At 39.3% G+C, this 16,976-nt stretch overlaps 1 protein-coding gene across 1 annotated transcript in view; it reads left to right on the top strand.

Moving 5' to 3' along the window:
* The first annotated feature begins 4,161 nt into the window (after positions 1 to 4,161).
* Positions 4,162 to 16,976, top strand: part of pemt (phosphatidylethanolamine N-methyltransferase) — a 75,553-nt gene continuing 62,738 nt past the window's right edge. Inside the window, exons 1-2 of the mRNA XM_074620237.1 lie at positions 4,162 to 4,420; positions 8,457 to 8,564. Coding sequence (XP_074476338.1) covers positions 4,316 to 4,420; positions 8,457 to 8,564 — 213 coding nt within the window. The 5' untranslated portion in view covers positions 4,162 to 4,315. The remainder of the gene's footprint in view (positions 4,421 to 8,456; positions 8,565 to 16,976) is intronic.

The raw sequence follows: 16,976 nt of genomic DNA, 5'->3' as shown, positions 1-16,976 counted from the left end.
GTCCGTTTAGGGGTCCTTGATGTGAAAACGTTTGGAAGCACTAGTGTACAACTAAACAGCTCTTACATCATAGTTAACCCATGATTTGCAAACTCCACCTGGAATGCAGCAATCAAGTTGGATTGAGTAACAGATGTTTACTTGCGACAGCACCTTGACAACAGTGTTTCTATTGCAGAGAGAAAGGTTGGCATGAGAGACCAAGTCTTTTATCACCCTCTGCTTTGTTTAGTCCTCCTTTTTCTATTTCAACAATATACCAATAGTGTGTGCAATTACATTCTATGATGGCCCTCTGTGTGTGTGTGTGTGTGTGTGTGTGTGTGTGTGCGTGTTTGATTGTGTGATTGAAAAAACAACACACATGGTCCTCCTGTCTAATCCACGGAAAAGTAAACACAGTCAGCTGGCTGTGTGAATGTTTAACCGTATGTGTAAATGGGTGCGTCTGTGTGTCCTGTAAACTGAACACACACTGTATGTAACGGGAAGGTGTTGCAAAACATTTGATTATACGGTATATGTGTGTGTGTGTGTGTGTGTCTTTGTGCAGGCAACTAACAAATGCAATAGTCATCTTTTGGTGCTGCCTTGACAAATACACACATAAAGGAGTGATTCAGATCTCTTTTTTAAAAATATGGGTTTGTATTCTTCTTTTTTTCTTGACCTATCACTATCACCCTAGAGCTGAATGTACAAATCATTCATTTGCAAAAATAAAAAAAAATGTGTCAAAAATTCAGCTCAGAGAGTGATGCAAGCAGTTACTGCTGCTGCGTGATCAACAATGACTTCCTTTGTCAACTGTCATGTAACATGCTGGTCTTTCTTTCATGTGTCCTTGTTTTCCTATCTCTGCTCGTCCTGCATATTCCATTCATGACATCTAAATGTAATGCGATAGTTATTTTCTTCCAATAGGGAGACTGAGGGAAGAGATGATGTTACTGACGTCAAATGAAGTACATTCATGCCAGCACCTAACCTCCGGTAAAACAGCAAAACTAAGGTGTTTGTTCGGATTAAAGAAACAACATACAACATGTTAATCAGTGCAACGTATCCTCATACAGCGGTTTGTATGATACAGTATCTTACGAAAAGTTATTCCTCAATTTTTGTGCGTTTTCCTATGACCGTCCGGCAACACATGGCGCACATGTCAATTTCCACCGCAGTCTTTTCAAAATAAACTTCCGTTTAGGCAACAAAACCAAAACTACTTAGTTAGGTTTAAGAAAAGATCAACTTGTTAAGGTTTAAGCTGCAAAACTACTTAGTTAGGTTTAGGAAACAATCGACTTGGTTAGATTTAGGCAACAAACTTAGTTAGGTGTAGGAAAAGGTCATGGCTAAACTTAAGTACGGAAGTTACGTGACGAATAAATCAACGTTGACTTCTAGTTTCACACGGGGTACAAACAGCGGTCTCCTGGGTCAAAGTCCGGTGTATTTTGACCCACCCATCCACCGAAACCTCCTCCCTGCATGGAGTTTTTGTCGCTCTTTTCACGATTACATGGACTACACGTAAATTGATTTTGTGGGATATATATGAATTAGAGTGTATTACTCAGGCTACATATTTGCCATACAGACATGAAAGCAGTATAAATCTTCTCCTGAAAAGAAAGCAATGATGTGTATTTCCCCGAACTTTCTCTTGAATTTCCCTCAGGATCAATAAAAACATCATGGTTGGGCTTAAAATAAGTACGTAAACTAAGTAAAAACTTACATAAACACAACAAACGAAAAAGGAAACATGCATGACAATATCTTGCTATGGTGAAGAAATAAAATATATTAAATACAATTATTTTGTGCCTACTATTTTACGTATATTCTAGCAATGCATGCGGCTATAAATTGCAGCTTTCTCTTAATATTCTAATGCAAACTCAAACAACTTTCTCTGGTACGAGGGAGCTACGTAACAGTTAAAGTTAAAGTTAAAAATACTTTGGACGGCAATGTCGTCTATTATCCACTAGCATGATATCCAGTTTGCCGCCTGCCTGATTCCATGTGAATGCAGCAGAACCACCTGTGGAGCTGAAGGCAACTGCAGAGCTAGTGATAATTATACCCTGTTCACATACTACACTATCCATTGTTAAAGGTATACATACGATATTTATACTTTAAATGTCCCTGAGCGCCCATGTCTGACTCTACAATTACACAACCATTTCCTCCCATCATATTGTCATCCGTTTGCTCTTAGTATTTAATCTTCACAATTGATGTAATACCATTTAAAGCAATTTCATACCAATGTCCTTTTAGAGACATACAGTATATAAATGTGAATGAAAAGAGTCAAAAGAGGCTTATAGAGAGCAGCCTCTGTCAATGCAAAGGGCTTGGACACAATAATAGAGACGGTGAGTATGGCTACTGGCTCTGTCTGCAACGTGAACAACACAATCCCCTATGGTCTACACAAAACAACATACACACTCTGAGGGGTTGCGGAAAGGATAAAACTTGACTTTTTTGTGTTCACATTCACATTGAATTCTGTTTGGGTTTATATTCCTTATGTTGTTTGCATCTGGGGTGGCAGGAGCTGAAGCAGCAGGATAAAGTGAGAAGATGAAGGAGCATCGAGGAAGGGGAGTGTGGAGGAGAGAGTCTCAATTACAGCCGTAATCTTCTCCTGCTGGCTGGATGTCATGCTCGCTTTACATGATAGCGTTCTCGCCTCTGACAGCTCGCGGGCTGATGAACAGACATCGGCTTCACGCGCCTCCTCTATGTCCCCCACCACATGGGGCATCTTCTACTTAACAGATCGACTACAAACAAACAGCAGGGGGGTCGGAGGAGGAAAGGAGAGAGGAGTGGAGGAGAGAAGAGGAGTGGAAAAGAAAAAAATGGACCGAAGGGAGAAACACAAAAACAAGATGGTGAAAGAGTAGAAGGGAAATAATAATATAGGAGATAAAGAGAGAAAGTGAAGAAAAGATCAGAGGAGAGGAAAATTGGTGGCAAGATGAAGGGGAGAAGAAAGGATTAAGGTGTCAAAATAGAAGAGGAGAGAAGGACTTGAGCAGAAATAGGAATGAAGAGGACATGTAAACAACGGGAGGAGAACAGAGGATGAACAAGGAGAGGGAAACAGAGAGCAGGGAATAATGGTGATGATGGAGGAAGGACATATTTTGAACAATTGAGACACTCAAGAGAATGAGAAATGAGCAAGGAAAAGGAATACATTAATGTGAGAAGAGAAGAAAAATAGAAGAGAAAAGGAGGAAAGAAGGAAAAAGAAGAGGAGAATTGAAAGACAATGAAAAAGAGGAAAGGAGTGAAGAGAAAATGGGAAGAGAAGAGAAAATGAGAAAAAGAGGGACAAGAAGAGAAGAGGAGGGAAAAGAAGAGAAGAAATGTGTAAAGAAGAGAAGAGAGGGAGGAGAAGAGAAGGAAAAATTAGGGAAAAGAGAAGATAAACTAGAATAGATGAAAAGGCAGGGAGAGGAAATATTTTAACATGAATTTATTTTATGTCTGTTTTTCATGTTTATGTATTTATATATATATATATATATATATATATATATATATACCTGTATGTGTATATATGTGTATGTATATATACAAATATATATATATATATACATATGCATTATTAACATTACAGATGTAAACTGACCCTTTTAAAGCATTTAAAAACAACAACTAATTCAGAGTTCATGTCTAGTGTTATATCCCTGTATTAAACGACCTGTCAATCCTCTAGGGAATTGGTGTTAATGCTGCCCTTTGATTTGATTTACATTTATTTACACTACATAACAGATTGAGTCTCTAGTTTTGTTTTTATGCCAATAAATGTGATGATTGATAAGATGTCTCATAAATATAATGCTGGGAGTTTTCTCCCCCACACATGCCATCTGAAAAGCCTTAATATTGTCAGCCAGCAGATGTCAATGTAGAGCAACAGACTGTTCATTTACTACAAAGGAGGAAGAAAATGCAGGAACAAAACAAATCCCACAGATTATTATCATGTGGAGCAGCAGGTCCAAAAGTTGAAGCTTTTAATTCATTTCAGAATATGGGCTGCTGTGGGTGAGAAATACCAGTCAAAAGTTTCTATACACTACAAGCGAAGTATGAACTACATTTCCCAGAACGCATTGCGCAGGGTTAGAGGATATCAGGACTTGTGTAGTTCTCCTCCAGCCTCTGCACCCTTCTTTGACTGAAAGATAAGAACTTTGCACTCAATATTGTGCAATAATTGTTATCTTTCACGCACATAGATGAGGGCTGGTGATCTGCCAGAGTCCACTCAGTGTGGATGAGCGACTCAGCCGCCGGTCAGGACGATAATCCGGCTGGAAACAACAAGCACTCTGTGCCGCTGGACTGCTGCGGAGGACTCAACAACATCGACTATTCAAAGGTAAAACTCAAACGATCAAGTACGAAGCCGATCCACTTCTCTAACTCTCATATGAATCGGTGTAAGCACACAGACGAGCAGCGAAGGTCCCAGTTTAACCGACTGAACCAGTCTGCCACTTTGCTGAGCTAGTGACAGCCGGAAAACAGGAGGGACAGTCGCCTTTTTTTCAAAATAAAAGCATGATTTTCTGCAAACCCACAGTAAACAAATGTTGACTCCAAGCAACACAATGCAACTTCAAACAAATCACAATATAAAAGTAACTTGCAACTAATTAAATAATAGAATGTATTTTTACAACATAAATACTATTTTTAAACTCTTATTTAAGGTATTATATAAGTTTTATATAATAATTATTATATAAGGTCCCATATCATGCTCATTTTCAGGTTCATACTTGTATTTTGTGTTTCTACTAGAACATGTTTACATGCTGTAATGTTCAAAAAAACCTTTATTTTCCTCATACTGTCGGCCTGAATATGCCTGAATTTAGCCTCTGTCTTAAACGCTCCGTTTTAGTGCATTTTGACGGAATTGCAACAGAATTGCGTTGCTAGGCAACAGCTTGGGTGCATGTGTACTTCCTGTCAGCTGATGACATTCACATACACTGCAACCAGGACTAAACTGGCACACATTTAGAATGTTTTGTTTAAAATTGTGTTAAGGGTCTAAATATCGCATATTCGTGACATCACGAATGGGCAGAAATCCTGACTGCTTGTTTCAAATGCAGAGTTTCTGAATACGGATTGTGTGTATTTCCCGGTGGATTGAGTGTTTCGATACTTTCACAGCATTTATATAGGACTTGAGTCTGCTTTATAATAAAAAAACATGAAAAGCTCACTTTTTTATAATATGGGACCTTTAAGTAGCCTGCCATTGGTTTGGTTTTGTGGCAAGAAGGTAACACGCAAATTGCGAAACTCTCGTGAGATGGTTAAGGTTAGGTATTGACCTTGAATATTTAAGGTAAGACATTAGGCCAGTTCGAGATGAGCCAGGCCTGCGCAGAATCGATCACCGGTGATCGGCGCACAATGCATACAGGTTAGATTTGTGTCTGACTTGCTCTGACGTCATTCATGTACACGTGGGCAACAATAAGCTCACAAGATCGAGGCGGCCACAGTTTTTAGAGCCAGGCACTGCAGTTGCTCTCCACCGACTGCAAGACCCAAGGCATGATGGGAAGTGCCTGGCTGTCGCCTGATCAAAGAGCTGATTGGCTCTTAGTTTTGACATCAAACACCACGTGTTGAAGAAGGTCACAACTTTCTGTGTAATTGTAATGTTTAACGCTAGATTGTAGGATATTAGTCTCATGTTGTGCAATGAAAGATCTGTTAACAAATATATCTGGTGTGGTTGATTATAATAATAATGAAGGTTAATTATACAAAACGATCAAAACGAGTGCTCATTACAAAGTGCTTTACCAGGCAAACCTAAAAATGTAATCCAATGCCAGATACACGCACATTTCTACATCTATTTACAAACAAATGTAAATAAAGCCAAACCTGGTCTGCAAACTACATGTAGCCTAGAGATCGGATCTAACAGGATGTCACTTTTACTGTGACTTTCTGTAAATTCTTTGAAGGCTGCTGAAAACGGCTGGAAACTTGACTGCCGTGCTGCTGCTGCCTGATCTCATCTACTTTCCAGGCGAGGCGCAGTTCATCTCGAACAAGCCTGTAGACTTCGAATGGTTAAGGCTAGGATAGGTCGTCGGGCAGAAAAAATACCATATGCCCTATCTATTTTTCAAACCATTCTGTGCATATTGTTTTTTATTTATTCTCATTTATTTCCAGTCAGGTGATGTCATGTTGTTGACAATAACAAACCCGGCCTGCAGCAGTTTACCATGAAAAGTCCCTGTTTCAATCAATCACTTGCAAGCTACTTAAGGTCAGAGCAGTCATTAGTTACTCAACTGGTTAACCCTGACCTGCTGCCTCTGTCAGCCTGTATCACTGGAAACTGATTAGAAAGAAAACAAGATCTGAGATCAGTATCCCTCCACAGTGAACAACAGAAGCAGCTTGTGATGGGCTTGTAATTGGCATACACAATTTCACACAAACAAGACAGGCCCTCAGCACTACCCTCGAGACAAAACCTCTAAGAACAGGAACATTTTTTATGTTGTTGTTTTCAACGCTTTTGTCCAGTAGAGTGTGATGGACATCACACTCTATGAGGGCTGCTAACCGGGCTTTAGGCATTATATCATGTAAGGGATAATGTACAGCGAGACAGTCATTCGCGTCAGGGTCTTGCATTGCCCTGAAGGTTTTTTTTCACAACAATGACCTGCTAGCTGTACATTATGTCGCTTATTACACGGCTACTTACTTAAAGGTTCCATATTGTAAAAAGTGAGATTTTCATGTGTTTTATATCATAAAACAGGTTTAAGTGCTTTACTGTTAATACTGTTAAAATATCAAAACGCTCAATATACGGAGAAATATATATAGACCGTATTCGGAAATTGTGCGTTTGAAACAAGCCGTTAGGATCTCTGTCCATTTGTGATGTCACAAATATACAATATATAGATCTTTACACGGTTTTATACGTAAACGTTCTAAATGTGTCCCAGTTTATTTCCTTTTGCGGTGTGTGTGAATTACATCAGCTGACAGGAAGTAAACATGAACCCAAACTGTTGCCTAGCAACGCAGTTCCGTTTTAATTCCGTTGAAATGCACTAAAACGGAGCGTTCCAGACAGAGGGTAAATACAGGTATATTCAGGCAGACAGTATGAGGAAAATAAAGTTTTTTTTTAACATTACAGCATGTAAACATGTTCTAGTAGAAACACAAAATACAAGTATGAACCTGAAAATGAGCATAATATGGGACCTTTAAGGAATCAATAATTTGACATAAAAAACAATCCGCCAGAGTGCGACATCAGAACTGCGCCCTTAGCAACGGTCTGTTATACATAGCAACGGTCTGCGATAAAGAAATAACAGACCGTAGAACGCCGTGATTGACCAATCAGTATCGAGTATTCAACAAAGCCACGTAATAAATTCTGCTATCAACTCTTTTTGTTTGTTCATTCTGATGATAACACATTAGCACGAGGAAATCTTAACTTATTATTCAAGTGGACATAGGGCCTGTCAAACTGCGATGAACTATGGCTGTATTGCCCTTGTGGCCCCTTGTGGCTCTTCATCTCTGGCGTCAGCAAGCATAAGATGGAAAACCATACACAACAGCACTCCAATGTGCGTCAGAGAAGGAATACCAATCTATGCTGCCACACCTCATATCAGTCATTAGAATAAATTTTTACGCCAATGTGCCATGCTTAATTTTCAGGAAAGCCCGGGGTCGCCCGTCGTCCGTTTTCCCTCTTCATTCACAATGAAAATATTGTACGAAAGCCTGCTGCTGTGATTTGATACAGCAGTACAAGAATAGTTTTATTACGCAGTAATAGGTGAAGACAGACATTAAGACGAGAACACAAAGGTCAAATTAGAGCAAAAGTTATTTTAGACCAAAACTAACAGACGGTGTGTGTCTTTTCAAGGTGTAAAATAACTTCAAATAATTTAATAAATAGCTGCTTACATGTCAAGAAAATGCAGATGTATCTGCTGAAAATGAGCCTACTTCTCACTTGATTTATTACCTCAGTAAACATTGTAAACATGAGTTTATGGTCTCAATCGCTAGTTTCAAGTCTTATTCAATACACCATGATCCGCGAGTAAACGCACTGACGCACATGCAGCGTTGTCTCGTAGAGTGTTGTCTGGTTGTGGTTCTGACTGTGACAGCAATATTGAAATATCACTAATGGAACAAATATTTTAAAAAAAAATCTATTTTGGGGTGCACATTTTGCCACTGATGGCAACCAAGGCCAATAATTGGTTGCCAATTTCTCAAAATGGTTGCCAATGGCAACCTGGCAACACACTGTGTCAAGCCTTGATTTATGTTTTTTACATGTTTGCGTGTATTTTTCACATGGCTGTTTCTTTCAGATGGACTTGACGCTGATGGAAGGACTTCTAAAACACGTCAACTTTCACGACTCCAGCTTTTGTATCGCTGTGATCGCCATCGTTTTCAACCCTCTCTTCTGGAATGTGGTAAGAGATACTGTAGATATTGTAGCCACTAAATATGTCATGTATTAACTCTTGTATTCTTAATCTGTGTAGAAAAAAAACTTTGTCTGGTTAAGCTCACTGAGGTCTGGCGCAACAAAATTGGGAAATCAAGACGTGGAAATCATGACCGTTTGCTGTTTGATTGGCTGAAAAGTCTAAGTTTTCCAGAAACCGTTCTCCTGATTGGATATTTGTTGGATCTAAGCAAATTCTCTGTAGCGTAATTGTATTGGTTTGAAGTATATAGGCAGCTTAGTGTGTCTTCACTCTTTTCTACCAAAGTCTGGTGCTTTGTAATTCAATTCAAGTTATTTTTTTGGAAGCCACAAACAATAGCAAAACTCCTGCTGTTCATGGCTGTGAGTAATCAGCTGGCACCAAGCATAACAAGCTGATCAGCGAGTGAATCACTGAATCACGTTTACATGCATAAAATATTTTGGTTTTTGCCCTTATTCTAAAAAAGACAATATTCCTATGAAGCTGTTTACATGGCTAATGAGAATGAATATTCCACGAATATTCCTGTTTACATGCAGCCGTGCATACTCCGATTAAGGTAACCGGTGGAGGACTTGTTGGACCGTGCGAACACGGCCTCCTCTTTCATTCTTTCAACCACCTTCTTGAAAAGGTTATATCTTATTATTATGATTATATATATGCTATATATCCAAAAAACCTGTTGATATCCAAGTCTTTCATAATGTTTTAAAGTAGGTGTGTTTCTCCTTCTGACCAGAAATGTGGGCTTTTCTTTTGGACACGTGTCTCTGCAAACTGTCAGCTATATGGTTTATGTACAACGCACAGAGTTGGCCCAAAGCAGGCAAGAGGCTGTGTGTCGCAAACTGCCATAAAAAACGCATATTCCAAATGCTCCTATAACCTGAATAACATCAGCATATCCCACATGTCTTAATTGGAAAATGCTCCTTTCGAAATGAGGCCTAATTCAGAATAACCAAACACAATATGCTGTTTACATGACCCATATCACATTGGAACATTTTCATATTTGGAATAGTAGTGGAATAATATTATTGTGCATGTTAACATAGTCACTGTTTGTGTTCATAACTCACTTCTTAACTAAAAAAAAGGAGCAGTGGTGCTTTTGGCTTAGTCAGGTGCACACAATTGAGTTATTGGTGGGAAGCCGGTGAGGGATCTTGTCCTTTTTGCTGCTGCATTACTAACTCCCACTGGTTGCTTGGGGCACCTAATGGATAGGGGAAGGTTGAAGAGGAAAGTTTGAAGTTCCACTTGAGTTACTACTTAATCTATGGCTGTCAATTGATACAAATATTTAATCGCGATTAATCGCATGCTTGTCCATAGTTAATCGTGATTAATCGCACATTTTTTATCTGTTGAAATGTACCTTAAAGGGAGATTTGTCAAGTATTTAATACTCTTATTAACAGGGGAGTTGCCAAATATGCTGATTTCTGCAAATGCTTCACAGGTACTGCATTTAGCATAAAAAATATGCAAACTGCAGCCCAACAGGCAACAACAGCTGTCAGTGTGTCAGTGTGCTGACTTGACTATGACTTGCCCAAAACTGCATGTGATTATCATAAAGTGGGCATGTCTGTTAAGGGGAGACTCGTGGGTACCCATAGAACCCATTTTCATTCACATTTCCTGAGGTCAGAGGTCAAGGGACCCCTTTGAAAATGGCCATGCAAGTTTTTCCTCGCCAATATTTAACGTAAGTTTGGAGCGTTATTTACCCTCTTTTATCAACAAGCTAGTATGACATGGTTGGTACCAATGGATTCCTTAAATTGTTCTAGTTTCATATGATACCAGTATCATCTAGCTTTAAAACTGAGCCCACTACAACCTAAAAATCGCAAGTTGCGTTAATGCATTAAAGAAATTAGTGGCATTAAAACTTATTTGCGTAAATGTGTTATTTTCGCATTAACTTTGATAGGCCCCAAAAAACACAACAAAAATGACATTGTACATTTCTTACCCCCCAGACAGTACTCCAGACAAAACTGGGAACATGAGTGTTACAAGCTATAGCTTTGAAAATTGTGTATCTGTCCACAGATACGCCGTCATTGACTGTCGATCAATCTTCGTCAAATCAAGGCAAACTGTCCCGACAGCGTCCCTGAGCCTGATAAAACGAGCCCTTCTGTCTATCACAGAGGGTAATATTTCACACACGAGATGGTTACATATCACATATCTTATCTTAATTAGTCAGGATCACGATTAGGGCAATCAAGACTGATTACAGTTCATATCTAATAGACTACTCATTACATCATTTTGCATCCCAGTATCAGGCCATAAATAATGTTGCATGTTGATTGCAACTCACTGAAAAAGAAGTCAGCCCTGAAGGATCCCTTTTACACAAAGACGCAGAGAAAGAAAATGTTCTCTTTTATTATCAATTGGATAGGCTTGAGATAAGTGCTATGCAGACTTGACTCACACACTCCAAGTTGCATCTTCCTCAGCTATGGGGGTTTACTGAGTGAATCATGCCAACACTTCAGCTATGTTTTTGAGCTTGACACAATACTGCAATTAACTTGAAGTAGAAAAAAAAAAAAAATCCTCTCTACCGGTATTCCTCACCCACGTTCTTTATGTGGCACTTTGCTTTCATACACGGTCAAAGAGCACCATTAATTATAATGTAGTTGTTGCGCATAATTATGAATGTTTAAAGAGTACCTGTTATGCTCATTTTTAGGTTGATACTTGTATTTTGGGTTTCTACGAGAACAGTGGCTCCCAACCTTTTTTCCTTAGGGGACCCCATTTCTATGATTGAGTAAACTGACGAGCCCTGATTAAGTGACATATTTTATGCATATTTCATATTATGTTCAATGCATAACAATGACAGTACAGAACTGTACTGATAAATTGTACAATTAACCAAAATAGTGAACGCAATAATTACAGGAGGTTTGTATAAAGGATGAATTTTGAGCAGAGATGAGTTTTCATGTGTTTAAGAATCTTTAATACAATTCTCTTTATTATAAATTTTTCTTAAAATTTTTTTTTTAAACAATAAAACATACTTAATAGACGTCTTTTTTGACAAATTTTGTTATTTCCTAATGCTTGGCCGTTGTTCCATTAGCTCTTTGGTTGTTTTAACTGGGTAGGATGAGGCTGTTTAGCAGATTGGGAAGGCTCTGTGAATATAACTTGTGTTCAGGTCGTCACCGTGCCCTTATGCTGTTTATATCCTAAATAATAATCCAAACTTTAATAACAACAGTTCATCTAGTTTTGGTCACAGAAATGAATGAAATGCTGATCTGTTGTCTTACACCCCTTAAAATCAAGAAGGCCTCGCGACCCCCTCCGTGAAGCTTTGGTGACCTTTAGTGGGGGTCGTAACCCCGAGGTTGGGAACCAGTGCACTAGACCATGTTTACATGCTTTGATGTTCAAAAAAACACTTTACTTTTGTCATACCGGCTGTGCTGCAGCACCTCTTTTCACCCTCTGTCTGTCTGAAACGCTCTGTTTCAGCTCCTGCCCCACTCTGTTGTGATTGGTCAACCAAACCAAACTCTTCAGACTCCACTCTAGCTCCGCTCTAACTAACTTCGTTTGAACGCATGCCAAGCTAGGCAGGTATTATGCAAATGTGTTACTTGGTGACATCACCACGTTACGGAAGACAAAGCGGGACTTCAAGCGAGGCGTTTCAGGCAGTTCAGAAGCAGTTTGACTTGGATTTTGGGCTTTGTAACTTTGCAGACCTTTAAAGGTCCCATATCGTGCTAATTTTCAGGATCATACTTGTATTTTGTGTTTCTACTAGAACATGTTTACATGCTGTAATGCTCAAAAAAAACTTTATTTTCCTCATACAGTCTGCCTGAATATACCTGTATTTACCCTCTGTCTTAAACGCTCTGTTTTAGTGCATTTCAACGGAATTGCGACAGAATTGCGTTGCTATGCAGGAGTGTGGGTCCATGTTTACTTCCTGTCAGCTGATGTTATTTACATACTTTGCAACAGGAAATAAACTGGGACACATTTAGAATGTTTATGTTTAAAACCGTGTAATGGTCTAAATATTGTACATTTGTGACATCACAAATGGACAGAAATCCTAACAGCTTGTTTCAAACGCACAATTTCTGAATACAGGCTGTGTATATTTCTCTGTATATTGAGTGTTTTGATAGTTTAACAGTATTTAAATAGCACTTATACCTGCTTTATAATATAAAAGACATGAAAATCTCACTTTTTACAATATGGGACCATTAACATGCACAAAAAAAAAAAAAAATAACACTAAAGGAAAGGGGAAAAGCACAAAAGCATAACAGGTCTTTTCATGCACAAATGCGACAAAGAAAAAAAGCGAATAAAATAACAAAATACAAATTCAAAAGCGATATACTGCAGCTGAATAATTCCATGTGTTCCATCAGTCTTCTTTTACCTGGTTATGATGTTTAACTACACGTTATAATGATCTCTTGTCGTCCAGATTTGATCAAATTGCTATAGGCTTTGGGATCATTTGGCTAAAATTGCCATAATTTACTCGCTGCTTTTGAAATGAGTTTCACTGCAGGTCCATGCGTTTCACATTAACATTGCCATTTCAATAACCTGTAATTGTGGCTCATTTCACCATTGACTCATCACACCTGCGCAGCGCGGCAGCACACACGTCCATCATACAGTAGCTTTTTCCCTCACAAAAGAGAAGCCAATTATTTGCATTACAGTAAATGTCGCGGAGATGCTCTCCGCCCTGCACATGATCCCAAATCACCCTTTTTCTTCATTTTGCTGGAAGATAATCTGTAAGTGGCTGTTATTGAGGCAAACAGCATTAGGACTGATGGAACTTACTTACACTAGAGAGGCAGGTGAAAAAAGATCTTTTCATCTTATCTGTTTTGAGTTATAACGCCGTATTCTCACAAAGGATGGTGTTTCATTTGGTTTTATTGGACTACCATCTCTAAAAGGGTGAAGAAAGAAACAGTATGTGATTCACGTTTTTGTGCCTAAATCATATTATTTCTGTCACATGGCTCAGACAGCCGCTGATATATATAACTTGTACATTTGTCCCTGCACGCTTCGTCCAAGGAACGTGTTTACATTTATGGCGATGACATATGGATGAAAGGTAGCGGTGAAGCACGCTTCTCACCATCATTTGTTGCAGGTCACTCTGTCGCCTTGTTTCAAGGCACACTGTGTGCTGCATGTGCCGTGCCGGTACCGTGCTCCTGATTAGTGCTGTAGGTGTAGCGTGTCAGTGCTCAAAAATATACTGAAATGTTTCAACTTGAATAAAAGGATCACGTTGACTCAAGCTGTTTTTTTTTTTTCATAGTTTCTTCTGGCTTCATGGCAAATGTTAAGTCCAAATTCCACTCTCTTTGAGCTCTGTTTTGGTCTACATCCAAAATGTTGCTAGTCAGTTCAACTTTTTTTTTTTTATTTAATTTAATTTAATATTTTATAAATATTTTATTTGATTCCCATATTTTAACTTGTGCACTATTTTCTGTTTATGTCTAATGGTCTTTACACACTGGGGGCATTTTTTTTAATTCACAGGTCGGTATATATTTTTTTCCAACTGTTGTTTTTATCATGAGTACTTTAACACAGAATGTCCCAACATCCAAAGTCTCTTAATTGCATCCACATTTCCCTCACTTGCGTCAAGGAAACAACGCAAGGAGAGAGGAAACAAGGAAATAATGTCTTTAGAGAAATGAAACGTCCTTTCTCTCTAAAGCATCGAGTGAAGCGACAGCTGATCACAGCTGGATCAGCTGTATAGACTTTTGATGTGACTGAATTGTACTATTACTAATTAAGACGCTGCCTTTTGTTGTTCAGACCTACAATTAACACAGATTTGAACTAGATGGTGAATTGGAAGACTAGTAAAATATAAAACTTTTAATCTGTTATCTGTCTTCACTCCGGTATGAAACTCCAGTGATCAGTCCGGTCTGCTGCAGCGTCCAATCAGTAACTGATATCCAATAAGGGGGCGTGTCGGTCGGTAAAAGACTTCTGTGAATCCTCGCACATGGCTCCTCAGAGATCCCTCCTAGATCCTCACTCCCACGAGCAGAAATAAGAGCTTTGAGACTTGGGATGCACCCTATATTGTACAACAACACGGAGGCTCTGTAGTCCGAACCAAGATGGCAGACTTTGATTACTCCTTTCAACCTTGACAAAGGCAGCGCAGACCAGATGCACTCCTTCTGTTGTTACCTTGCACAATACTTTCCACAATTACTGCATAACTGTTTACCAGAGGGAACTCAAATTCACGCAGAGCATGTTGCTAAAAGGAAGGTAAAATAGCTTACAGTAGTTTAGTCTATACAGCAGTTTACCTCAGACAGACTGCCAGATGCTGCTCTGGGTCAACAGGATCCATGTGGTTGGTTCTCTGCGTGAATCTATTCAAACCTTTCATTGAACAAGTGTTGCAAATGTTGCAAATTTGCATCGCTGCTGGTATGAATGGTTTTGATTCAAAAGTATCTGGTGCTGTCTAATCTTTTCAGTCTCATTTTCCTCCTCCACTCCCTTCCCTTCCCTGATCTTCCCCGAGACTCTGTGAGAGAAGACAGTAGCCAATAGCAGTGTGAGGTGCATGCTGCCCTTTTAGTGGGTGCACTTGTAATACAGTAAGAGATGGTTGGTATGACCGCGGACTCTGCGGACATTGTGACCATAAAAGTCTGAGCTGAAGATGCACGGTGCAGGATGAACCGACCCAGCAGTCTGACCAAGTGATTAAAGTGTGGTACAACATGTATGCAGCTCTTTTAAGAGGCTGCCTTTTATTAGGTCACATTAAGCAGTTCATCGTGTTCCAGGATGGTTTTAGTACACTCATCCAAACCACTACATTTCTTATGAAGGGGATTTAATAACTTGCTTTGAACAGTTCTGCAGTCCTACCAAATTAGTTTTGGTCCCGGGACTGGAGTTTTTATGAGCCCAGCTACTGGAATAATGACATTAATAATGTACTTTCTGAAAGTACATGAACATTCGGGTGGGAGTTTCCAGGGACGACCGTCACTGTCTTGCTGATTGGTGAAACACACACACACACACACACACACACACACACACACACACACACACACACACATACAGGAACTACTCTACTATTTTTAGTACTTTGATAACATTAAAAGTAAAGTTTGGCTTCGCTGTCGGCTTCCCGATACAGACAGAATGGCAGTGCTTGAATGAGAGAAAAATAAAGTTGTTTTCAGATTGTTTCACGGCGGTTTACGTTCTGAAGCACAAATAAATAACCATCAAACACTCAACTCTGTGATTTACTGTGGAGACAGATGCTCTTAGTTTCATTTTCCTCCACTGCATTTCATTCATTCCATCCAATATGAGTCAGTAAATATATGCAGCAGTATAAATGTTGTCACAGTGAGACAAAACCTAACATTCATTTTTTTTTTCAACTTTTTTTTGTAGATGAAATGTGTATGACTGCCCCTTATATCGTTTTTTTGGCTTCTAAGCTTCAATGAGAAATATTCGAAGCTATTCGAAGCTTCGAGGTGCGGAACGGGTCAGCAGGCTGACTTCTATCTCCTTCTCCATCTCCCCATTTCAGTGCCTGAGACAGCGCCGCTGCGGCACTACTGTACACATGCACGCCTTTACGCACAACAAACAGCGATATCTATCTGAGAATAACAAATAATAATAATTAATGTTGAATATGAATAATGAATAATGTAATGGGATTATTCCTTATAGTTTGGGATTTATACTTTATTATTACATACTTATATGAAAAAAAAAAAAAGCGAAGCATTCGAATACCGGTTTGGACGTTGATTACCACGCAGCATCCGGGTCAGCTCTAGAAACGGGCGGACACACTGAACTGCAGGCAGCAGAGTGTGTGTACTGCTGCGATCACAACCAGTCCCATGTCATGTTGCTTTTTCATACGTCAGCGGACTAATTTGCCTAAACTTCGCAGGTCTTTAGACCGCTATTGGAAACGCAGACAACAATGGGCTGAAGGAACATTTTATTAACTTGAATTACCTGGAACTTCTTGGTGGAAACGCAGCTTATGAATCTCAACTTAAGAGCCGGTACCAGTGAGAGAGCTAACTACTCATGGAGACTCAAACGTCAGTATCCTCGTCAAGGGGAAGTCTCTCCCTCCTTAGTATCTCACTTACGTGTTTTAAACGCACATGCACTATATGTGCAGTCAAGTAACAGAGGCAGGGACACTGCAGCTGCTCGATAATAATGGAGGTATACTTTGCATGTGCACTGAACACAGTGTTCCTACTGGAGCACAGACACAGCAAGGCCTGTTCCTTGAATCTGTGT

This window comes from Sebastes fasciatus, chromosome 20 (assembly GCF_043250625.1).
Source record: "Sebastes fasciatus isolate fSebFas1 chromosome 20, fSebFas1.pri, whole genome shotgun sequence".
NCBI lineage: Eukaryota > Metazoa > Chordata > Actinopteri > Perciformes > Sebastidae > Sebastes > Sebastes fasciatus.
Note: the sequence above shows the minus strand (reverse complement) of the source record. Positions and strands in the feature narration are given on the sequence as shown.